Source organism: Podarcis raffonei, chromosome 7, assembly GCF_027172205.1.
Source record: "Podarcis raffonei isolate rPodRaf1 chromosome 7, rPodRaf1.pri, whole genome shotgun sequence".
NCBI lineage: Eukaryota > Metazoa > Chordata > Lepidosauria > Squamata > Lacertidae > Podarcis > Podarcis raffonei.
This window is the reverse complement of record NC_070608.1, coordinates 34919516-34946228: the sequence shown is the minus strand read 5'-3', so window position 1 is coordinate 34946228 and position 26713 is coordinate 34919516. Positions and strand designations below refer to the sequence as shown.

Below are 26713 nucleotides of genomic sequence, written 5' to 3'. Positions count from 1 at the left end.
GGTTTACGGCCAGATTTCAGTCTGCATGGGCTAGGTCAGCGATGAGGAACCTGTGACCCTCCAGATGTTGTTGGACTACAACACAATTCTCTGGGAAGAGGGATTGATTAGTAAGCTGATTATGGCTTTGTAAGGGCAATAGTGGTCTCCTAACTCTCAGCACCCTCAACAAACCATAGTTCCCAATATTCTTTGGGGAAAGCTTTGACTGTTTTCAGTGAAAATATACTGTTTATAGTGCAGATGGGGCATTAACTCCTTTGGGAGAGTATTCCCAAACTAGAAAATTGCTAAAATTGCTCTCCTCCATGTTCTACAGATATACCTGACCAAGAGATGGAAGTCTCAGCTGAAGATCTTAATACATGCACAGGTTGGTATGGGAGAAGGAGGTCCATCAGATGTTTAGATTCTCAACCATCTCAACCGTTGTTGTTTTTAAGGCAAAAACAACACCTTGAACTGGGCTCAGAAATTAATATAATATGCTGTAAATATAATTCCTTCTGAATAAGGGTAATATAGCCCCACTTAGATAAACCAGTTGGAACTCTCGGAGCACAGTTCTTCACTAGTTGGAACTTTCAAACCATCTTCAAAGGTAGCTCCACACATAACTCATTATAGTAATCAGATGGTTGCTGCTCAAGCTTTGAGCATTACTGGATATTATTATTATTATTATTATTATTATTATTATTATTATTATTATTATTATTATTATTAATTTAGTACACCACCATTTATCTGTAAAGTTGATTTTCTCAATCCATTCTAGTTGGGCTTAAGTTCCGGCTTTGGATCTGAGATTATGATGATGTTCCTGGCTCCGCATTTAGCTGAGAGATGAGACTACTGGGAACTATGAACGCTCCTTTTCCATGACTTTCAACTCTGAAACTTCCTTCCAATAAACCTCATTGTACTTCAACCCCTCAGGTTTTCAGGGGCAGGTGTTAAAATCTTCGTTTTTCAACAGGCTTTTAGACAAATACTGAGATTTTAGGAAGGCCCTGGTTGCATATGAATGGGTGTTATTACAGCTCCTCCATTTTAGGGTCATTTTTACCTATTCCATTATATGTATTTTTCTTGGCCATCTCTTTGCAGACCAATTCAGCCATGTAAACGGTTTCTCACAAGCACAGACATCAATCTGGTGGGGATGCATACATAGTAAAGTTAAACCCCTGAGAAATTTTTCTAGCTATAGTATTTCTAGGTGCTGATAGCAGATGACTAATGAGTTCTTTATCATGCAGATTTGAGTTATTACCTTGAAATATATTAAATAAAGCTAGTTATGGTGTCACTTCTATTTGCTGCTTAGTAATTTTGCTAATCTTACATAAAACTGACAACCACAATTTTGTCACACTCCCACCACATATGAATATATGTACCTCACCAGCCTCATCTTGTTGAAGTTTCTGGGTGTTTTTGTGCTAATTTTCTTGGTGTTAAATACCATCTATGAATGAGCTCCCTTTTACTGGCATAAATCAATTTTAAGGGCAATTTAGACCACCATGTGGAACACTGAAGTGAATCTGCTCTTTGAGTGCTTTCCATAGGCATCCCATTGGCCACTATGAGAATAGGATGCTGGACTGAACAAGCCTTTTGTCTGATCCAGCAAGACTTAACTTCAAACAAACAAGGCTGCTTGTATTTATGTTCTGGCTGCTCTGCAATATGGCACTACCTCCTTAAGGTTCCCTTTCCACAATAATAATAATTAATATTAAAAAACAATATTTCTGGCTACAAGCCTGTTTTGGAGAAGGGGGTTACTTCCATAGTAAAACTCTACCTATAAACACAGGCATTCCAGGAATAGGAGCCAACTTCTAGGGGCTGAGGGGTCTTTGCTCCCCTCCCTCGCAAGTTGATGGGCATTGCCATTCAAATGGGGGGGGTGCACTACGTCATATTATTGATTATGTTGGGCTGCCCCCCCCCGGGTTTTATTCAAGTTGGCACCGCTGATCCCAGCACTTCACTGCTGAAGTTTTTCAGTATGTGTCCTTGAATCATTGTCTTTGTTTCTAGTGATTAAATAAGAAATTCAAGACCACATAATGTGCCAAACCATGGACTAAATATTAGACATCTGTATCTTTATGATTCTGTAACTGCATTGTATTTATCTGTCATGGATAAGCTATTTTCCTTGGAAACAGGCCAATGCCTAGATTAGCTTTATTGGTTAATGGAGTCATAACAAGAAATACCTTGCAATAAAAGATAACTTGAATGCTGAGGAGACACCTGCTTCATTAGAATTTCCTCAGTGAGTTTTTCTGTGGATCTAGGATCTCTTCATACTTTTTAACACTGCTGGTTAGACTAAGGACCCCTCCAGACAAACGTTATTGTTTGCATTAACATATTCTTGACACAATCACGGTGTACTGGTGGTAGATTTGTTATGCTTCCTTTCATTTTGTTAAGCTTCCCCAGTGTTACCACATGACAGTACTTAAAAGAAGAGGTTGCTTTGCTTGATGGTGCACCATATTTCTTTACATACCAGGTCACTCTTGGCCATCTCTTTCTCTTCTGTGTTTTTATACCATAAATGTTCTAGTTTATTTTTGCCCCACTCTTTGGCCCCTCCAGAAAACAATACTGTGGTACCTCAAGTTACAAACACCTCAGGTTACAAACGCTTCAGGTTACAAACTCTGCTAACCTGGAAGAGTTACCTTGAGTTGAGAACTTTGCCTCAGGATGAGAATGGAAATCATGTGCTGGTGGCATAGCAGCAGCAAGAGGCCCCATTATCGAAAGCACGCCTCTAATTAAAAACAGTTTCAGTTTCAGAACAGACCTCCGGAACAAATTAAGTTCATAACTAGAGATACTACTAGTGGTACCTCAGGTTACAGATGCTTCAGGTTACAGACTCCGCTAACCCAGAAATAGTACCTCGGGTTAAGAACTTTGCTTCGGGATGAGAACAGAAGTCGCGCGGCGGCAGGCGGAGGCAGCGGTAGGCCCCATTAGCTAAAGTGGTACCTCAGGTTAAGAACAGTTTCAGGTTAAGAACAGACCTCCAGAATGAATTAAGTTCTTAACCCGAGGTACCACTCTACTTCTTTATTTAACAGCTAAAGAGAATTGTTCAGGAACCCAGGATTAGACAGCTGAGTGAAATGATGTGTTTCCAAACCCACAAATGCAAATATTTGCTATCACTACGGAAAACAACAAATGGTATCCAAAAGCTTATGCAAAAACTCAGGAAAAACAGACACAGTATGAACACTGTATCACAGACAGCAAAGTATAATTAATTCTCACTATTCTTCATAGAAACACCAGCTTTTCCCAAAGGAAAAATGCTTCACATATAAGTAAAGAAGCTGGGTCTTCTCAGTCACTGGGTTTGCCATCCTACACACACTTACCTGAGAGTCTTCTTTGGTGATTACTCGTAGCCGAGTAAGATTGTTTTCCATGAACACGGCCTTAACGGTGAGTCCGTAAGTGACTGTGGAAGCCAATTCTGGATCCACAGGTCCTTCCACAGTGGGGACATAGGTTTCCGGGCAGGAGTTGATCAAGGTGAGGGTTTGCCAAGCATGCCTTCCTCTTAGCACATTTCTCCCTTTCATGCTGAGTTTGAGTGTCTTCAAAGTCCATGACACCTTTGGTAAAGGCTGTTCTCCAACTGGAGCACTTGCAGGCCAGTTTTTCCTAGTTGTCGGTGTTTATACTACTTTTTAAATATTTGCCTTGAGAGAGTCTTTAAAACTCTTTTGTTGACCACCAGCATTACGCTTTCCATTTTTAAGTTTGGAATAGAGTAGTTGCTTTGGAAGACGATAATCAGGCATCTGCACAACATGACCAGTCCAACGAAGTTGATGTTGAAGAGTCATTGCTTTGACAGTGCTAATCTTTGCTTCTTCCAGTACATTGGTGTTAGTTTGCCTGTCTTCCCAAGTGATATGTAAAAATTTTCGGAGATGCTGGAGATGGCGTTTAAAGCAACTACCTGAGAGTATATTTCATTGAACTAAATGGGACTTCTACATAAACCTGCATAGGGATTGTGCTGCGAATAAACTATAATATTCTTATATATATATATATTTTAAGACACTAAGTTTTAAGACACTTGGGCATCATGCAGAGCTAACGTCTGGTCTCCATCTGGCATTCAGTCAGCATTATGAGAGATCTATGATTGCATCTACCAAGCATTTAAAAAATAACCCCAGTTGTATGTATTTTGGATTACTTTCAAAGAGGGTTAGACAAATTCATGGATAATGCTATCGGTGACTACAAACCATGATGGCTATGTTGCAACTCTGTTGTCAGAAGCAGTATGCTTATGAATACAGTGGTACCTCAGATTACAGACGCTTCAGGTTACAGACTCCGCTAACCCAGAAATAGTACCTCGGGGTAAGAACTTTGCTTCAGGATGAGAACAGAAATCATGCAGTGGCAGCACAGCAGCAGTGGGAGGCCCCATTAGCTTAAGTGGTACCTCAGGTTAAGAACTGTTTCAGGTTAAGAACGGACCTCCAGAACGAATTAAGTTCTTAACCCGAGGTACCACTGTATATGGTTTCTTGCTTCCAGTCAACATCTAGTTGGCTGCTGGCTGCTGGATCTGGATGAGATGGGCCATTGGCCTGATCCAGCAGGCTCTTATATTGTTTGTGTGCTTTAAAAGGAGCAGCAAGTATTCAAGGCAAATTTAAAACAGCAGTTCTAAATGCATTTACAGTACAGTTAACAAAGATAATAAAACAATAAAATTGGCAGTAAAAATAACTCTTTAAAGAGTCAAAAAACAAAATCAGTAAAAACCTAAAAATAAATTAAAACGTACATGAACATTCTGCATGTCTTGGTAGACTTGTCTAACCAAAAATGTTTTTAGCAGGTGCCAAAGAGGGTACAGTGGAAGCACCCGTCTGATATCAATAGGCAGGGACTTACAGAGTGTAGGCACTGCGACACTAGAATATTGATTTTTTACAAATGCAGAAGGGGCATCAGTGCTTTTTTAAAAAAAACATGTTTAGGGGTACTCTCATTTTGACTCAAGAAAATCACCATTTTATAGTTCAAATCGGGGGAAATAAATACAGTAAATGGACAAAAGTACAAAGATTCACAAAATGTTTAGGGGTATGCGTACCCCTGCACCCCCCCCCCCAGAAAAAAGCACTGAGGGGCATTATGTGGCATCTGTAACAGTGCCAGTTCTGCAGATCGAAGTAGTCAAGTGGGTGGATATAGGGCATGGTGATCTGCTAGGTAAAGTGGTCCAAAGTTGCTATGGATTTTATATACCAATAGCAACACTTTGAACCTGGCCCAGTAGTCAATTGGCAACCAGTGCAGATCTATGAGAACAGATGTTATATGCTGACAAGGTCTCACTCCTGTCAGCAATCATACTAATATTCCGCACTAACTGCAAGCAGATAAGAGGGAAGCCCCACATAAAGCACACTGCAGTAATCCAGTTCTGAAGTAACCCAGGATAGGCAATAGACCAATTTATCAAATGTGGATAAGCTCCTTTTTGTTTTGTTTTTAAAAAAAAGTCCTGCCCAGAAACTGTGCAAAAGCACACAGGTAACTGTAAATTCTCAGCACACACTTCTGCAGTTTTCTGGTTTTGTGCAAATATGAGGGATCAACAGAAAAATATATATTCCTCAATTCAGGAGTACACTGGTATTAGTTACAGGCACAACTGGGAAAGAAATAAAAGTAATAGGCATGGAACGGGGAGTAACAGAAAGGAAGAATTGATCCACCCATGCAAAGCCACCAAAACAAATCATGTGTGACCCTAAATGGAGTGGTTTGGAGCCTGATTTTCTCAAACTTCTTATATTGTCCCTGTATTAGGTAAACCTACAGGGGTGAAGCACTGAGATTGGTATTGACGGCAATGTCATGTGAACTATGCAAATTAAATAAGAACACAAATAGTTGCAACAATACAGGAAACTCCAGTGTGGCTAAATCCATATTTAAAACAAAGCAAAGCCAATACAAAATAGACTCCGATTTGTCTAGAAATAAAATGAATGTCCCATTTAAAACACACCCCATCCAAAAAGAATCCTGAGAACTTTAGTCTGCTCCCACAGAGCTTCAATTCCCAGCACTATTAAGAAACTACAGTTCCCTAGATTATCGGGGGGGGAGGGCTTTAAATATACTTTTAATGTATGGTGTTTGCACAGATTGTAGTGTATCAAAACCCATGTCTTGTCCCCATCCATCATTGGATCCTACATCTTTCTAAATAATAAGGAGTTAAAATTTGTGGTATGTTAACACTCATGATTCTCTTCTTTTGACACACACTGGACATTACATTGCAAAGATATAGTAACCATCAGACATAAATAATTTGCTACTGTATGACACCAGAGGGAGCTGTAGGCCTACAGAATGTACTTGACAGGTGGTAAATAAGCAAACCTTACAACATCATGTTTCATAAGGCAGCACAGAACTGTAACAACATGGGGCATCTTTGCTGGTTTATCCTCTCCAACTAGATTTAGGTTTGAAACACCAAAGAAAGGTAGATATAGGGTGAGTAAGCACCATTTGTGACATTGCACAACATTCCATTACTGATCATGGAGCATATCTGTTAAGGCAGGGGTCAGCAAACTTTTTCAGCATTGGGCTGGTCCACTGTCCCTCAGACCTTGTGTGGGGCTGGACTTTATTTTTTGGGGGGTAGGAGGAATGAATGAATTCCTATGCCCCCCAAATAACCCAGAGATGCATTTTAAATAAAAGGACACATTCTACTCATGTAAAAACATGCTGATTCCCGGACCGTCCGCAGGCTGGATTTAGAAGGCATTTGGGCCGGATCTGGCCCCCGGGTCTTATTTTGCCTAGCCATGACATAGAGTGTAACATGGTGGTCCTCCCTTTCCCATTAATTACCTTCAATGCAGTAATCTCTGGAACAACAGAATAAATTCTAAGGGAATTTTACAGTACATGCAGATCATGAATGCACATAGACAAACAGAACTGTAATGTCAAAGCCAACATGGAAGCTGAAGGGAGGTAAAAAAGGAGTTGAGGGACATACTGTAAGGCTGGAGCTTTCTTTTTTGCTTTCATTTCTGTGAAAGCAAATATCCAAATTAAATTCCCTGTACTGGTTAAATTGTTAGAGGCTATTCTTCCACCCCACCCCTTTCCCTAGAAAGCACCCAAACTGTAGGGTTCAGAGGTGGTTTCTCGTTGACCCACTTTGTCTTGAGCTGAACATAAACATCTCGGATTGCTAAATAGCTTTGCAATTGTGGCAATGCATATTCTAGGGACGGGGGACTGCCATATGTTGTTGGACTCCACCTCTCACAATCCCTGACCAATTTGCCATGCTGTCTGATGCTGATGGGAGCTGGAGTCGAACAACATCTAGAGGACTACAGGTTCCTCGTCCCCAAGGAGAGAACTAACAATGGCCAGCGGTTGAAGTGCTACTGCTGAAATCTACTTGGCAATTGTATCAGCTAGCCCTAGATATAGGGTGTGATTATCTAGTAGAGAGGTAAAGGCATTGTGTGGGTATCAACAGAAGTGTTTCCTTTATATTACAAATTCACAGGTTCCAGGAATGAGTTTTTTGGGGAAACAATTACTCAGATTATTCTCCAGTAATGATTCACATTCTATTTCATTGCAGCAGACATGAAACACATCTCCCTGTTCTTTATGGAGCAGAGACTACTGTTAATTTAACTCAGTATCTCCCTGGTCTTCTGGGAAGAAATTCCAAGTTTCCAATTCATTTTCTCAAGCTTTTTAGTCATCTTAAAAAAAGAGGACTCTAGTGCCTTTGAAAGCTGTGGACATGCTACCAGATACAAGTTTACTTTTAAATAAGCTCAGCAAGTGTATTAGAGGCAGACAAAACAGAGTGAAGGATGAAACCTAATCAAACTGGGATGTGCTGCACTTTTTGGCGTCATTGGCTATCATGCTATAGCAACCTTTATACTCATTAATGTTTTATTCATTATTTCATGGGCCTTCAGAAGGGATAGCCAATGGGCTCCTAGAGTAACAAAAAGTAACCAGACCCCACTGACCTGTTTAACCCCATATGTGAAGGAAGGAAGGAAGAAGAACAGCACCCTTTCTAGAGAAAAGTGGTTCAGCTAGAGAAGTATTTCCCTCTTTGCTCTTGTCTTGCTTTTCTTTCCTTCTTTTTATTTGTATGAATAAGAATGTTTGTATAAAGGCATTAACTTGCTAAGGTAATGTAGCAAGTTCTGATTAAGCATCCATACATATACTGGACTCTATTTTAGAAACAGGTATGTTTTTTGTACTTCTAGCCCTTAATTAAAAATGTAATAAATTTGGACTAAAGTGACAGTGATGTGTGTAACTGGTCCTGTAGATGTTACCTTTGTGTTTCTTTTTAAATTATTTGTGCAGAGTATACTCAACAAAAAATGATCAGAATAGGATGCTTATGTTTTTAATCTGTACAAATAGGGCCTAACATTATTTAGGTTTGATCCTTTTCTGTATTAAAATGTAGAATAATGGATGTGGCCATTTACTGTGCTGGGCATTTCTCTTGCAACTGTTTTAAAGCTGAGTTCCAATGCACATTTACTTGGAGATAAACATCATTGAACTTACTGTGACTTGCTTCTGAGAAAATGTGCAAAGGATCAGACTACGTGAGTATATAACACTGGATCTAGTCAACCTAAAGCCAAGAACCTTTAACTATATGTTTAGTTCCTGCTGAAATTTGAACTTGAGATTTCAATATTAATTTTGGCTGGATTGTGACCTCAAATTCTTGCTTTTACTCCTCTGAATAATTTACATTAGTGTAGATAGCTAAACAATCTTTCTGTAAGTACGTAAATGGTTAACCAATCCTGCACATAGGTTGCTTAAACCAAAATAAAATTGTGTAAGGTTGGTGCTGTGAAGCTCAATCCTATATAAATTTGATCATACATAAGTTCCACTGTATTCAATAAACCTTTAACCACATTAGTGTGCAGCATTACAGCATGAACCTATGCATGCTTACTCAAATATAAATATCACTGAGTTTAATGATGCTTCCTCTAAAGCAAGCAATTCACTGCACACTTATCTGGGAATAAGCCTAAATAGCTAAAATACAATTTACGTCTGATGCATTGAATTGTACTGTAGATGGTGCAGCCTTCAGGAGAACAGACAGCAAATCTGCAAAATGGGTGACCTACCAAGGAAAGTGGAGCCCAGCAACCTTTAATTATTGTGTACCTGGTGCTTGACAAAAAGTGTATATAGGATTGTAGCTTTAGTGCCATGCAACACAATCCTCTGCCTGTTTATACTCAGAAGCAAATCCTATTGTATCCCTGGTAGTTGTGTTTAGGATTGCAGCTGTAATTCCTGTCTATCTTGCTTATAGTAGCATGTCACTTCCTACTAGCTTCAGAAATTTGAATTCTACTTTAAAGATAGTAAAATTAGCATCATGTAAGAGCATATACTGTAGAATTGCATTTTAAATACAAATATAGGGAGTTTCATGCAGACGGCATTGTGAAGTTCACAAAAGCTGTTCTGTGTCACTTTTTATTGGTCTCGTCTTATTGCAGATGCTGTTCTCATCTGTTTTGTTGGGTGCAACACTAGTCCCCTTGAAACTATCATGTTAAACAAGTTGCAGACATATAATTCTTACTTAATAACATGCAATGCACCCAGCAACTTAATTATTAAGAGACCTGAAATGACCCCCTCAGGCCCTACAGGAAAATGCTACTGACATTATTTTAATTTAATAGGCGTGATCTCTTGTGAAAGTTATTTCCTTTGGGTAAGTAATATATCAATAAGCCACAAGTGTTATCCATTAATATGTTTATTTCAATAATGCAGAAAGATGTGATGAATTATAAAATAACATTTTATTTCCTAGTAGAAATGAAATTGTTGTTCTTAAAATTGTTAGTTTACTGTGATCCTTATGTAAAATTTGTTGGTTTGTGGAGAAAGCAGATAGCATATGACCATGGTTTATTATCTGTATGCAATAAAAGGAAATGTCATCATTACAATCTGAATCTCTAGCAAAACAGGGCCAAGTAAATAATGTATGAATTGGTGCAGGATACTATTTCTAGATGAGCAGTTAAGAAGAAGAAAAAGGCTAAGCACCAGTTTTATTTGAAATGGAGTACAGTGCTTAGCACAGGTTGATTTCCATGTGGAAAAGAAAGTAGAATATGCTACCGGTAATTTATTGTGCTAGTCCAAACAGAATCAAATGAAACTAATGAGTCAATCCCAGGCTCTGTAGCAGTTTTTCTTAGGATTGCATCCTAGGATTCCAAACCAGTGTGATGCTACAATGAATGGCCTTGCACTGGCGCCATAAGCAGGTTGCAGTGTCCACCACTGCTGTGCTAGCTTTTGCCCCCACCACCCAGTGTGGTACAACTATACTGCATAAGAGCCTTTATGATACACAGGTAGGTGTTGAGATGCAGGAAAAGGATATGGTCCGCTCTTGCTCTATGAGGAGGCTGGTACAATTGCATCTGAATTGACGGTCAGTACCGCCTCCAGCTTTTGGCAGCCTTCGGCCACAATGTCCTCTCCTACTTCTCACCATAGATGTTTCTTGCTTGCTCAGCCCCTCTGGGTCAGAGTGAGAGACAAGCAAAGAAACAGGCCACAATGTTGAAGAGGAGAGGCAGGTCTAGGGGTCTCTTGTTAGTGGGCTTCGTGCTGGGTTTTAGCCTTCAACAACAAGACAAACCCGCCCATGAAACGGGTTGAAGCAGCCACCTCAGGTGACAGAAGCCCCCAAGGAAGTGCCCCTGTAGGTGCCCCCATCTCCTCCACTGCTGGTAGAGAAGTTGTGTGGGCATCTGTGCCGATTTCCAGCAAGATCTCACCAAAAATCGGTGCCAATGTGGGCGCCACTTCTCTACCAGTGGAGGTGGGTGGTATGGAGGCAGTGCTGGCAGGTTGAGTCTTGACACTGGCCCTGTCAGGTAGCAGCAAGTCTTCTAATGAGGCTTCCCTTTCAGACAGGGAAAATCACATACATCTGCCTCCCTTACAGAATGCTAATTTAGCAGTAGCAGAGTGAGGCCCTGTTCCCACCGCTGTGCATAGCTGGTTCAGTATGGGTTGACCCTGAGGTACATTTTAACAGTTTGGAGGTTCAGGTGAGAGAAGGACCTGCTCTCTCGTGCCCATATCCCCCAATCAGGGCCAGCCTAGAACCATTTTGCCACTTGAGGCAACATAGAAAATGGCGCCCCCACTGCCTTGAGGTGACTGGAGGCAGCCTGGGGAAGCCACAGTGGGTGGCAGGGTCAGCGAAGGAGGAAGAGGCAGGGAAGGAGGAGGCAGTGGCAAGCAACAAGCACAGGAGGCAGCAAGCAGTGTGCTCCTCAGCAGGAGGTAGGTTGATCTGGCACCCCTCCCAGCTTCTAGCATTTGTGCAACGTGAAATTAAATACACAGGTATCATTCTTCAAATTTCTGGTGAGAAACAAACCTGCTCCCTCCTTACAGTGCATTGCTTTGCCCTCCCAGAAAACAATTCTGTGGATGCCCGTGCACATGATAAAGCTTTATACCACATGGTTGCTTGCTAATCAGTATTAATGCAAACATGGTGAGTTCGCTTTCTGTCACAAGTTCCCTCACGTGACCAGTGTGGTAAAGGTTTGGTCATGCTACTAACTGATAAGTTTGTTGCCTGTAATTAATAGTAATCTGTGGAATGTGTTACTGAGTGGGGAAGGTATTCCCCCCACCCAAGCTACAGAGTTTCATGGCTAGAGTGGCCTTTTAAGAAATGGCTTGTCTTCCCTTTTTTCCACCATGGTTTTCTGATCTTCAGAGTTCACGTTCAAGTTTTGTTTGTGCATTTTGAAACATTCAAATATCTGAAGCTTTTATGAGGTATTTTAAAATATTAGATGAAATGTTAGTGTGCTTGATGGTGTGTCTCTTAGTGAGAAACAACAGACGTTTCTTTGAAGTACTTTCCTGTGTGCCTTGTGCGATAAGGTGGCTTGGGCTGAGCATGTGTATAAATTGTCAATCTTTACTTTAAAGTGTAATGTGATGTGATAATTACATAGATCACAATCACAATGTAGGCAACTAAAGCAATAAAACAAAATAAAAATGTTGACTTTACATCTCAAAATCATTAGGGGACTTTGCAGGCTTGTATTCAACGGTTAATAAAAACACTAGACATGAGAACAGAACAACAATCCACTTCCCTAAACAAGGAACCAGGAAGTAGTGCTAAAACATTGAAGTAATGAATGGAGGGATAGGTAGGACTAGCATCTTCATTGCACAGCAACAGAAATAGTCACAAACTGGGTGTGGAGCAGCAGCAACCACATAATAGTTCAGTACCAGGCAAAATTCTCTGTATTAAAGCACTTTAGTGCACATTTAGAAAATGGGCAGCTCCCCACATGGCGAATTGGTTGGCTATATTCATTCACTGTGGAGTGTGAAAAAGCATATGCAGGGTATTGGTGCATTTTTAATTTTCATATTTCTCTTGAGAAACACTATCCCTGTGGGCATTCTTTCTTGCACATTAGATTTCTTGGAAATGCTTTAATACGATGGCTGAACAAAGGCAGCGTGCTTTATCTACATCGGGACAAGCACTCTACGAACTTCTGGGTCTTGAGAAGGGGGCATCCCATGAAGAAATCAAGAAATGTTACAGGTATTTATAAAACTTTTAGCATAATCTGATAGTCATTTCACCACCTTCCCCTCTCAACACACACATATTCACATACATTATTATCAACCATCTTTAATATCACAATTAATTTCCATAAATAGCTTCCTTTTGAACTCTTTCATGGACACCAAGTTTTCAAACTATTCTGTCTATAGTTTTGTGGAATCTTGAAGCCCGCACATGCTTAAATTAGTTTTTTTTCCTATCTCTGATGCAACTTCTACACTGTAAAAACAGCTGAGCATTTTCCAGCCCCCACCCACAACAGATATTCACTGTGACCTCTACAGCCCTTTCACACACCCACAAATCTTGCATACAATGTGAACAATTAACTTACCACTATTAAGAGAAGGGTGATTATTGATAACATTTTCTAGGTTGCTTAATGGCACCACTGCAATAAAACATATAAATGAAATAAAGGCACAACATCAACACAAGTGCTTAATAATAATAGTTTCCTAACACATATATAAGCCAAGCTTAATTGCAGCTTCAGGATTTGTTGCTTCCACTCACAACAAGGGAGAAGTGAAGCAAAAGCAATTGGGCAGTGTATGTATAAACCATGTTGGGTCAGCAAGATTATAGTGGCACGTGAACATGGCTCCTTATGTGTGTAGCAGGGGTAGCTAATGTGCCCTTCAGTTATTGTTGGTCAAGGCAGATGGGAGTTGTAGTCAAAAACATCTGGAGGGCACTGTATTGTTGTTGTTGTTGTTAATTTATTTATACCCCGCCTATCTGGCTGGGTTTCCCTAGCCACTCTGGGCAGCTCCCAGTTGAACACCAATAACAATAATAAAAAAGCAACAACTTCAAACATAAAAACTTCCCTTAACAGGGCTGCCTTCAGATGTCTTCTAAAAGTCAGATAGTTGTTTATTTCTTTGATACCTGAAGGGAGGGTGTTCCACAGGTTTGGCGCCACTACTGCCTGGTTCCCTGTAGCTTCACTTCTCGCAGTGAGGCAACCGCCAGAAGGCCATCAGAGCTGGACCTCGGTGTCCGGGCCAGACGATGGGGGTGGAGACACTCTCCTTCAGGTATATTGGGCTTTAAAGCTCAGCACCAACACTTTGAATTGTGCTCAGAAACGTACTGGGAGCCGATGTAGGTCTTTCAGGACTGGTGTTATATGGTCTCAGTGGCCACTCCCAGTCACCAATCTAGCTGCCGTATTCTGGATTAGTGGCAGTTTCCAGGTCATCTTCAAAGGTAGCCCCACGTAGAGCACATTGCAGTAGTCCAAGCAGGAGATAACCAGAGCATGTACCACTCTGGTGAGACAGTCTGCGGGCAAGTAGGGTCTCAGCCAGCGTACCAGATGGAGCTGGTAGACCTCTGCCCTGGACACAGAATTAACCTGCATGCTGGCTACTCCTGGTGTACAGCATTGCAACCCTTCCAACCTTTGATACTTACATAAGACATAGCCTGTCACTATGGCTGACCTTTTTAAATAAAACAGCAGGAGGTGTTTTTTTCTTTCTGCTTCTTCTGTGAATTGCTGCACTCTCTTGTTCCTTGAGCAGATTTGTAAAAACTTTGTTCTCCAAAAGTAAAACATCCTGAAGGCTTTCCTTGCTGGTCTCTACAGTTACATATATAGGTAACCATACGGGTAACCATATTTGTGGACTCCTACTTTTTAGTCTTGATGTTGTTTTCATATTGGAGGGGCACAAAGTTTCTCTAATCCCTAAAGGAGAGAGTTGTCATGGAAGAATGCAAAGTGAATTGAATTTTATTTTGTGTTGTACATGAATAGTGATGATTTACATAGCAATCTATGGTAAAACTGACAGTGGTGTTTTATCCATCTTTATTAGCAATTACAGGTAAAAACAAAGACTGCCTCTGAATAAAGTGGAAATATCAAAGGGATTCACACTTAATGGAATAGTTGTAAATACTTGCAAGACAAAATGATGAGTCAGACACTTGGATTTCATTTAATTGATCCTTTAACTTATGCTAATTTGATTCATGAATCTAAAAACCTGCTGCTGAACTAACCAGTTGGCAATGCAGTATAATAATTCTATAATACCTGACTTCAAATTTCCTATTGTTATTAGTTAGCTTGGTTCTTGCCAGAACAAAGCCACCTATGTTATTTAAATGTCAAAACCGTGGTGCTCTTCCAAAGGAACAGTTAGCATTATTTTTCAGTGACAAACTTTGTTTAATAGGTTACTGTAGATTGCTGGGGCACATTGATATATCTGCAAGATCACCTTCTCCTATATATACTTCTCCAAACATGTGAAGTGGGTGACAGCTAGGAAAGGGCTTTCTAGGTGTTGGTGCCCTGATTATGTGACAGTCTCTTCAGAGAGGTTCACTTGGCACCATATTTATGGTCTTTTCTGCGTCACTTATTTCACAGCAGGGATGATGATGTCATCTTTTTGGGGACTATTTGCCAGTCTTCTACATGCCAAATAAATAAGCTTTCTCAAAGAGAACCCTAATAAATAAAGAAGAGGTTAAAGTAGCGCATGCTGCCACTTTTATTGTGAAAATTTTTGAAATCCTTTTATTATGATCAAAATGTTGCAAAACAGTGAGGAAACTTTTGAGTTCCCAAAACATTTTCATCAGACTGGATGTTAAGAAAAGTGGAAGCAAGGAATAAGAAAACAAACTGGCTTGGGGCTGAAGTCATATGATATGTATTGGTCAAAAAATATTTTTTGTTGTATAGTCTAAGAAAGGGCATGGCTAAGGAGGCTTTCATGAAGAGTACCTGCACCGCAGAATATGCCACTACACCCACTACTGCAGAGGGGGGGAAATTATTCATCAAAGCCTTTTAAAGCCATTTATCTTTTTAAAAATATAACCTCATTTTGATTTATGTTTGATTCTATATCTGTGCTATTAACTGTTTAGTACCTTTTCTGTCAGAAAGAACACATTTTCATTTTGCTTTTTATTGCATTTTTAATATTGTTGTGTGCAGGAAAAGTGACAAAGTAATATCTGAATTCAGCTCTCACATTTTAATTCTAAATAGGTGTACTTGGAAGTACAGTAAATCCTAATGGGTTGCAGCCAATGAAGCTATTGTACCCACAGAACGGTTTCCACTCCTTCAGTGGAACTTCCCCTTCCTTCTCCTCCCCATGGGCGTAGCCAGGATTTTTGTTAGAGGGGCAGTCTTTTGTTGGAGCGGGGGAGAACCTCAGATTTGTACTTATTTGTATTGATTGGGGGGCACCTGCCCCCCCCGGCTATGCCCATGGGCCTCCCTCTCCCAAATATGTTGTACAAGTTCTTTCAACCCTTCAGAAAGCCGGGGGGAAATTCCGTTGCATGAACAGAAGTTGCTCCACTTGTGCAAAATGACTTTGCTGAATTCAACCAGCTGAATTCTGACAAATGTACATTCAGTTAACTGGTGTTTAGGACTGTAGACTAAACACCACTGATATTAATGGTTATCCATATTCATAACCATAATCACAGAACAACTCCAGGGAGGAAAAGTATAGTGTACACACCCTGGAAAAAGGTGTCTTGCAAATCGGGAAGCTCACTCTGTCCCACATCATATTTATGGTCCTCGGACTCTTCACCAGGGCTAACAGATTAAAACAAGGGGCACTATCTGGAATAAAGGCCATATGTTTTATGGAATCATATGTAGCTCAGTGGAGTGGAGTCCTTAGATTTGACCACTTCTCCAAAACTAGGATACTGAGTTGGTTCTTAGAGAGGTACAAACAATCACCACACAATTGCTCAACTCCCTTCTAGTCAACACATCCTCACTGAATGGCTGAATAATTTTTCCATATTTAAGGCTAGTTGTAATTTTTTGTGGAACCTTGACCCCAGAGTATCCATGGGCCCCTTTAACCGTGAAACCATTCCTCTCTCCCCCTGCTTGCTGACATAAGAAGTGGAGCCTGAGATAGCTTGTGTTCCACAACCACCAGGAACTTGATTTCTGCTATGGGGGGGGGGGGGGAGATCAGGCCAGTGTCTCAGGTCAGTTCTGGACCCTCTGCAGGGCTGAGGGTGCCTGAACATACAAGTCCCGCTCATATTTTCTTCCATCCAAGGGCTTACTTGGCAGGTATGTTCTGAGAGGATAAAGTTCCTGAAAGGGTGTATGTGGCTGATCTGTCTGGTTTCCTGGCAGGTCTTTGTTTTCATGCTTAAAAACAAACTACATTCTGGATTTTGGGTGAGTTGGGGTGTGGGTGTCTCACAAGAACAAGGATCTGAGAAGTCAATCACTTCTATCGCCACCAGAGGGCACCTTCTAATTACTTGTTTACAAGAAGTCAAAAGGTAGATTAGCCTTCCAAAATCTTTTTTTCTTTTTTTTCTTCTCCCCCTAATGTCTCAACAAATGAAACAGATTTGTAAAAATGTTACATGGAAAAAATACGAGGCATTACACTTACTTATGTAAAACAAGAAAATCCTTAATAAAATATAAAATTAAAAATGTCAACAGTACAACAAATCTTATATAAGAAGCCTTTTTTGTTTGTTCATAATGGGCTCCAATGATCTCTATATCCTGATGCCACATGCAGGATCTTTCTATCCCATTGAATTCTGGCACGAGTTGTCAGAAATGTCCAAATGCCTTTGGAACAGTCAAATGCATGCATGCATTCCAACATTACAAATACATGCATTTTGCAGATATTCACTATGTCTTCTGGTCAATTCTTCACTCATATTACTGAAATCTCTTTCCTAACATGTGCCACTTATCCTCTAAGGATTCTTAGACTTCATTAGGCTAGCAATCTACCATTATCTGTTCATATGTGAATAACAGTTTTGACATAGTTGAGCTGCTTGGATCCGTGCCTAAAAAGTGTGGGTCAAGTGGCAAAGCACTCAGACCCATGCTTTCTAGCATCGGAGAAGCAGAAGTGTGGACAAGCCCTTAATCTAGAGTATGTAACCTGCATGTCCTGCTCAGGAAAGAAATTTGCTTCCAAGTTTCTAATGTAATCTTTTTATCTTCATCTTTTCTTGCTGTTCATCAAAGTTTTCTTTATCATTTCTTGCCTATTTAAGGAAGTTGGCCCTGAAATATCATCCTGACAAGAACCCTGATAACCCAGAGGCTGCAGAGAAGTTTAAAGAAATCAATAATGCTCATGCTATACTAACTGACGGCTCCAAAAGAAACATATATGACCAATATGGATCGTTAGGGCTTTACATCGCTGAACAATTTGGTGAAGAAAACGTCAATACATACTTCATGCTTTCGAGCTGGTGGGCAAAGGTTAGTACTTGAATGCAAAGGTGGTTCATCTTAGCTCAGAGTATTGACTCAGAGACACAGAACATTTGGTTTTGTTTGGTCTATTCTTCCTATTGCAGCTTTCACAGAACCTGACAAGCTTTGCAGAGTTCTAGTAGGTAAGTCAATCTAAAACAGGTTTCAGTTTCGGGCTTTGTTGAAATGGCTGGTGCATCTCAACTGTTTCAACAAGTATTATAAAAAGTATAATGAAGCACGCTTTCAGGAAAGTGCTTATTAAAGGATGTTTCCTTGTCCCTTTCATTTACTAATTAAATATGCTACATGCCACTTTTATCGCCTCAAGACATTAATTATATCTGAAGCTGGAGCTCCAGGTTAATTTTGACTTTCTTTTCAGTAATGACTAAATGAAAATGACTCATAGCTCAAAGTGAAAAGTCCTCTTGGTGTGACAACCAGCTAATAAGTTTTTGCAGTACAAACTTAGCCCTATTCTGGGCTATATATGGCATAGATTATGTGGAAGCAATAGTAATACATAACACCATGTACGATTATGGCACACCTTGGGTGCCTTGTGAAGGGCCTGGAAATAGGAAGTTGAAGATGTGGGGAGCAAGAGGAACATAACGGTACAAACTGAACTAAGGGAAATGAATCTTGCGTCTTTAATGACATCAAAGGCCTTACTCATTTGGTTTGTTATGTAATTGTAAGAATTTGTCATTTGTGGGTGTACATATCACAAACATTAGCATTTGAATTAGGGCATGACCAAACACATTAGGCCTAAGGCATTAAAAATGTGCCAGATCTCACACCTAATGTGTTATTCTTGCAGCTATTTCTAGTTACAAAGTCTTTGGGCCAGAAGAAATTGTTAATTTAAATAGAACATAAGACACATGAGACTTGCCATTTTGCAGAAGAATGAGTTTTCTAATGAATATTATGTCATACATTTATTTTTACTTCCATGAGCTATCCTCACACTTTGGTTTTACCAGATTACTCTCATGAAGGGATTCCACCTTATGGGTCTCCCAATCTTTTATAGCCACATGATTGTTAGCTATTTGCATATAGAACTTTCCCCACCATTGAGAAGTGGTCATAGGGAGAGTTGCTGAATTTCTGCCTACTATTCAGCTATTAAAAATATAAAGTCTTTAAAAGGCATAAGTTCTAAATATAATCAGTTCCAGAACTGTCACAGCTGACACTTCTTTCTATTAGCACAAAAGGATTCACTTCTCCCTGTTTCCATTCTGGGTATTTGTTGTTCAATATGGGTAGTATTCAGCTAAGGAGAGTAAACCCATTGAAATTAATGGACAGAACTTAGCCATGTTCATTAATTTCAGTGGGTCTACTCTGAGTAAACCTAAGTTGAATAATACCTTAATGGGCCAGATTCAGCTACCCTGGTCTGCTAGCACAACATGGCTCCCCCTCCCCCCACCCCAATCCATTCTGGAGTATTGGGAGAATCTGCAAAACAGCACATGGGAGGAGAGGATTGTTCCATCAAGCAAGCAGAAATGCTTGCACTGATAGAACAATCTCCTTAACACTATGTTGAATTCCACCTTGTATCTTTGTTCATAAATGTGTTTTTTATAAATAAAAAAACTTGTACATAAATAATAAAGCAATAATAAACCATTGTGGTTATTTTCTCCATAGCTCCATGAGATCCTGCCACACGGTGCTAAAATTTCATCTAGTCTAGCATTTTGTTTTCCACAGTAAAGACAGGTGTTTAGCCAAAAAGAAGCATAAAAAGAAGCTTTCAAATAACATAAGTATCCAAGCCAGTCATCAGTTTACATGCCTAGGTTAGAGTCCAGTGTATCTTGTTTTATCCACGTTTGGGACATGCGCTTGTCTTAGTCAATTGGCCAAAATCAATTCAATTGGCCAAAATCTTTTTTTTTTAAATGACCTACTAACCCTATATTCAAATATGTCACAAATTACTCACATAAATATGGGTGGAGGGCATGGTCAAGGGCTTCATCAGCCTAGGGCCTAGTCATTAGTACCGTCTGTGGGCTTATTTACAAGGCTACTCTAGACCAAACACCGGGCATTTGCACAAGACAGGTGAACAACCATGTGAAACACAGTTGTGGGCATTAGGTTCCCATTCCTATATCTGAACACATTTCTCTTCCTCTTTTCCGCTTCCTCTAAGGGCCTGTTTGCAATCTGTGGCCTGTTGACCGGATGTTACTTTTGCTGTTGCTTGTGCTGCTGTTTCAACTGCTGCTGTGGAAAGTGCAAGCCTAAGGCACCAGAAGAAGATCAAGAATTCTGCTTGTCTCCAGAGGATCTAGAAGAGCAAATTAAGACAGACATGGAAAGAGGTGCTTATTATTATGGGGATGTAGATATACTATTTAACAACAAAAACAACAAAAACACTGTTATTTTCTCAAATACATACCCTGGGGTTTCACTCCAGCTGTTTAGCTTTGGTGGTGTTAATTTGAGAAAGGATACTAACTTGAAGGAAGTGTTAATTGAATTCCTCTCAACCTGCTGTACAGGTTACTTTAAGTGCCCAGTGGTGTGCGGCTGCTTGTTAATGTCACTGTTAATCTCTGTGGGTGTTTGTCCCTCTTTTCAAACTAAACGTCTTGAGGATGTTAATTTCTTCAGGCATAGGTTGCAGCACTGCCTTTGTGACTTTTTCACTGCAACCTGGCATAACCTTTTTTCTTAAGAGAGTTACTGTGCCTTGGTTGATGAGAAGCAAAAGTTCAGCAGGTGCAGCTCCCCTACTCATGCTCGAAAAGCTGTACCTGTGGAATTTATTCCCCTCATGCACTTACAAAACATGATGGATGAGAAGCAAAAGTTCAGCAGGTGCAGCTCCCCTACTCATGCTCGAAAAGCTGTACCTGTGGAATTTATTCCCCTCATGCACTTATAAAACATGATGTTTCTGACAGGCAAAAAGCTGAATACAGACTCTGATTTTCTCAATGTTTGGAAGCAAGGAGCTTTGCTGTAATGTATTGCTGTGTGGAGGCTGCTGAATTAGAGGGGAAACACTCACCCACCCCAGTTTGAGATGACATTTAACACTGTGCTCATTTTCAGTGTTTTTGTCTTACCAACAAGAGTGCTAAAAATGAATGCCATAGAACCTGTTAGTTTCTAAAGACCATGGAGTATTTTTTGTAAGAATTGCTTTTGCTAGCAAAGAGGCAAATTGGATATTATAAGGGGAAAATGTGGGGGGGGGGGTTTGAGTTCTCAAATCATTATTTCCCTTATAATACTAATATGCATGCTGAGGAAAGGTCAAGTGTGAGGGAAACTCCACTGGTAGGACCTATAGGATTGTATTTAATGTTGTACACACATAGTTCTGCTGATGGAACAGGACTTCTGTTTCCTCTCTTCCCCCTATGTGCCCTCAAAACTGTGCTGGAGGGTCCCCCAACCCCCTGGAGCTTATTTTGGCGTTACGCTGGAGGTGCTGAAGTGAACAGGAGAGGAAGAAACTGTTGTGCCAGTGGAACTGCAATGTTGGATACTGACCGTATGCTTCCCCCGCAGGTGTCTCTTGTGCAGTTTTAAAAACTGTTCTCGCCCCCCCCCCCCCGGTCAGGCTCTGAAAACAGACATGAACCTGGCTAGGGCAGAGGAGGCCATTTGCAGGAGAGCTTGCAGAAAATGTTACACAACACTGCTGCCTGTCCCCTGCCGTACATGCCTCCTGGGTTCCCCATTATTTCAACAAACATGTTAGGACTACATTTTCACTAAGTCAGCGTCTTGTTTCTGTTTTCACCATTATTCCATTGTGACTCAGCAGTCATGTTGCTGAGGGGAGTGAGAGCTCTTCTACATAGCTATCCTAAAGCTGTCTCTTTTGAACTGAAAACATGCACAACAACTTAAAATCTAGCACCTGCCTGGGATATTTCATATTACAGGAAGAACAGGCTGAAAGAACCAGGCATAGTAAAAAAGAAAGAATGGGGCTGTGTGACAAAGATTCCCAAGGAGACTCTGAGCCTTTCATTTCTTCTGATAATATTGAAATGTATTTGCTGCAGCTTCACAACTATATTGGGGCTGCCCTTTCTGCATTTCAAGTAGCAGTTAAATGCACAGAGACGTTTTCAAGAAAAAAGGAAGTGGAAACATTAACAGAAGGATGAATTAAATGACCATCAGAACTTTCACAGCATTGATTCTGAGATAATAAATTTGGAGAGGAGGGGTAAGACCCAAAGACAAACATATTCAGATCTCAGGCTATTTACATAAACATGATGGAAATTACAGTGTTTCTTATTCCAGGAAATCAGATTTGTCCACTCTTGTCTACATCTGAACATGTAATAGCAAATGATTCTGCTGTAAGGAAGGAGGTGTCATTTCAACTGAAATGGGAGTTGAAAGAAAATGAATTTTAACCAATACAGGCTGATGATGGCAGAAACAATGTACTTGATTGAAAATGGTGAACCCTTTGCAGGATGCTAAGAGATCTATCCCTTTACCATGGGATTTATTCCTGGGTGTGAGGACTGGCCATTGCCAATTTGCATCTATGTTTTATTCATTTATGCAGAATTTCAATTGCCTAACAATGAAGCTGAGATAAAACAAATGTAGACCAGGTGGCAATTTTATGAGAAATTCAAACTTGAATGTCCTCAGAATTCAAGTTCAAATCTTTCTGAAATCTCAAGGATGAATTCCTTTAGGATAGGAATGTTCTCTGCCATGAGATTCGGAAGACCGCTATGACATATGTGTGGTCAAACCTTGCCCATCCTGGCAAGACAGCCAGAGGGGGACTGCCAAATGGGCAGAGAAGCTGATTAATGCTTCCTTGAGAATGGGAACTGTACACTCTAGTTTGAAAACTGCAGTCCTTCATCTTCAGCTGAAGAACCTCCTCGAGGTCTTACTGTATTGTACAATTACCAGTCAGTATTCAATTTTCCAGTTTGGAGAAAATGCGCTTGAATGTGCGTTGTGGTGACACAACTCCAAGATTTCCTGCATAAAAATGATCATCTTGAACCATTTCAGTCTAGCTTCTGTCCTGGTTTTGACAGTGGAATAATCTTGATTTACCTAGTGGATATTCAATCTATGTTACGAAGTAGGGCCCTTCCAAACTGGTGTTTTATTGCAAATGTATTCTGTAATATGTTTTTGACACATTAGTGCATTAGCAATGAGTTTATTCTGCTTCAGTTTGTTCTACAATGCTGCCCCAATGCTACAGCATTATTGCTGTCCAGAGGGGCCATAGCTCAAGAAAAGCAGGACAAAAACAAACCAGAACATTTGTAATATTAAAAATGACAGGATTTCAGCAGGAAGTTGTGGGACATGCACTGATTGAAAATGAAGCAGTGTGATTGCGCCAAAACTTTTGCAGGTGCAAATAGCCTTGAAAATGAGATCGTGTGTGACCACCCCAATAACATCATGAGCATAAAGCATCATGGATGTACAATTAAAAGGATGTCTGCAGGGGCCCCTAGAGATGATGACTGCATCCCTGATGGTTCTCGTGAACCTCTAAGTAACTTTTGATACTATCAACCATGGTATCCTCCTGGCTCATTTTACTTGGTACAAGATTTTATAGTATGGTTGGTCCTTCATGGAGAGTAGTGCTGGTGGACACCTGTCTGGCCTTTCACCTATGGTATCCCTCAAGGTTTCATTTTGTCCTCTATGCTAATTATCATTTACATTAAAATTCAGGGAGGGATCATCTGGGTCATGCCTGTCACTGATATGCAGATGGAGTATAGTACCATCTCCTTACTGTCTTGGTTGGGGAAAGCTGTGGAGGTTCTGAATTGTTGCTTGAAAGCAGTGATGCAGATTGCTTGTGGGTAAATAAATGGAAACTGAATCTGGACAATTGTTCTTGGAGTGCTTCCAGACATAGGGCTCTTCATGCTACTAAATAATTGCTGTAAGTTACATGCTGGCTAGCTGTCTGTGGGACTATCTGGGAGAAGGGAGAGTACATGGAAACATCAGCAGAGATTAGGGGTTAACTGAGGGCCAGGAAGGAGTGGATCTTTCAGCTCCTAAATAAGTTTCCAGGCTCAGTGGCTTCATTCATCTAAACTCCAGCCTTTCTGAAATGGACTTCATTGTTGTCCTCTCACTTAATGTAAGAATTTAAGCAACTGCTTACTTCTCTCCTAATGGGACTTTAAAACGACTAACCTTGGTTGACTTGTGCCTATATATGATAGCTGTCATAGGTGGGCAAGTAGCCATTCCTGGCTGAAGGTCAGTTTTCCATACCTTGGACAACAGATCAGAGAGACTGCTAATGCTTGGTTTCTCCTTTGTTTTAGATGGGGAAACTCCAATTCTGCTTCAGCCGACAAATGCAACTGAGAAAACCCAGCTTATTGGAGACAGTCGTCGCAGCTACCACACCGATTCATAAAATAGAAGCCATTGGAGTCTGACGGTCACCAAAGAAGTTATGGATTGTAAAGTACTGTTACAACATTTTCATATATGGCACTAGGACTGCTGCATTCCTGTGCACACTTAGGTGGAAACAAATCCCACTGAAGTCAGTTGAGACCAGCTTCTGAGAGAACACGCATAGGATAACACAGTAAGAGCTTATCTGAGCAAATCAGGTGTGTTTCTGTACATGTATGCAAGGAATATAAAGTGGGAAAGAACCATTTTTTAAAATGAATATGCGTGCTAGAGATATCAGAGATATAGAAAGCTGTTCTAGTGTCATGTGTGAAAATGTCCCTAGTCTTCTGCATAATTGCACTTGATTTGTGCTTTAGACAGAAGTGAGTTGGACATAGTTTCTTCTTTAATCCTAGGAGTGTTAGAACTTACGGCTGGTCCACACTTCCATTTGCCCTGCTGCTTCCCCTGGGAAAACAAACAAACAAACAAACAAACAAACAAACAAACAAACAAACAGAAGTGTGGACAAGCCCTTGGTAGACCTGTCAGATTCTTTCTGTAGTACAAGACTTCAACCATATGAGCCTTAGTGTACTCACCCCCAACCCTAAAATCTTTTCAGAGCCATTGTACATTTCCCCCATCCTTTTAGTTACTGGAAAGAGGAACCATTGTTCCATTTGGTGAATATATGTATGTGTAAAGTGAGATGTAAGGCTTAAATGATCTTCTCATCCATGGAGGATCATTGTATGATTCAGCTCCTTAGAAGAAGGACTAGGCACCAATTCAAGTAATACATAAAACTGCTTTCAGGTCTGCTGGGGTTCAGTTCTAAGCAACAATTGACTTTATTTAGTGTCCAGTTAGAGACTCCCAGTAGACACTGGCAACTGTAAATAGTTCAAAGATTGTCTTATTTCTCTTCACCAGATGAAAAGCCTGCTCTGTATCCATGTTCTGGGCATGCATGGTCCATTGATGGATCAGCAGGCTACCTTTGAGCACAAGCCATCTTTACTGCAAAATAAATTGCAACTAGCAATCCATAGTTTTCAACCCTGTATTCACACTTGATGCATGCATGGCAAATGAGAAGTAACAGAATTTACACATACACAGCTGTGCTCACAGAAACATCCATACAGCCCATTCTGAAGTGTGTTTACTTAGAAGTTGAATGGTATTTACTCCCAGATCATAAGTTCACAGCCTGATCCTCCTATTGTGCATAATCTATCAATTTCAATTTATCTGATGTATGTGAGCAGTCCATGTCATCAATGGTTTTGTTTTACCCTAGGACCTAATTAATTAATTAATTAAGGGCTTCATGTTCCTTAAAGAAAATCTCTAGCCATTAGAATATCATAAATTTCAGATAGTGAAAAGGAAACAAACAAACAAAAAACCCAGTTGCCCAGAGATAGTGAGAAACCTGGTAAAGAGGCCATTCCTGGAGCATCCTACTTCTTAGGGAATGGGGTTGAACCAGGCCTGCTTCTATGACCTATATGTAAGAATGCAAACAAGCACTGATTAACTGTGAACTGATAGCTGAGATTTATTTTGCAATAGAAGAGTATGTAGTTCAGTGTACATACAGATGTTTCAGTTGAGCTGGACTGTGCACGCATGGCAGAAGAGTATAGAAGCAAGTGTTTCAGTTGATGAATTCAGACACAATCATGGCTGCAACCTTATGCACACTTACCTGAGAATTTACATGTGAATTTGGTGAGACTGGCATCCAAGTAAAATGTGCACAGGATTAGGCTGGAAACTTGTTATTCATTTGAAGAATGGAAGGAATCCAGAGCAGGAAAAAAGCCAGAATACTACCTTGAGAACAAATGTAGTGATATGCATGGAACCAATCAGTTGTTACAGTTGCAGTCTTATTGTTTGTAAGAGGTCAAGAATAGGATGCATTTTCGATATTCTAAACTCAGTATTTGATATGTTAGTTATTTGGCAACATCATTTATCATTCATCACATAGCTTGGCTTGTTTGTTAATCATCTGTGTTGATGTGTTCACTATTTCAGAAGCACATCAAGTGACTGATAACAAATGAACCTTGCATAACTGGAAATATAAAACAAGTTGTCTTCATTACATCACTCTATACTTCTGAATTTGTTGCTGTACTCATTTCAGAATGTACTATGTACACTGATGTTGACTTTTGCTGTCCAATATATAACATGAACAATAAAGATTGCAAGAGTTA

At 40.2% G+C, this 26713-nt stretch overlaps 1 protein-coding gene across 8 annotated transcripts; it reads left to right on the top strand.

The window, feature by feature from the left end:
- Positions 1-351: 351 nt before the first annotated feature.
- DNAJC5B (DnaJ heat shock protein family (Hsp40) member C5 beta) lies at positions 352-26713 on the top strand. Of its 8 annotated transcripts, none has more exons than XM_053396021.1 (5): positions 352-373; positions 12633-12763; positions 17840-18053; positions 20233-20404; positions 24395-26713. In XM_053396021.1, exons 2-5 carry the CDS (start codon positions 12657-12659, stop codon positions 24487-24489), a joined length of 588 nt encoding a protein of 195 aa, XP_053251996.1. In that variant the 5' UTR covers positions 352-373; positions 12633-12656; the 3' UTR covers positions 24490-26713. The 8 variants fall into 8 exon arrangements, with proteins under 8 accessions (XP_053251996.1, XP_053251990.1, XP_053251994.1 ...); XM_053396015.1 differs by lacking the exon at positions 352-373 and adding an exon at positions 8137-8339; XM_053396019.1 differs by lacking the exon at positions 352-373 and adding an exon at positions 10437-10597.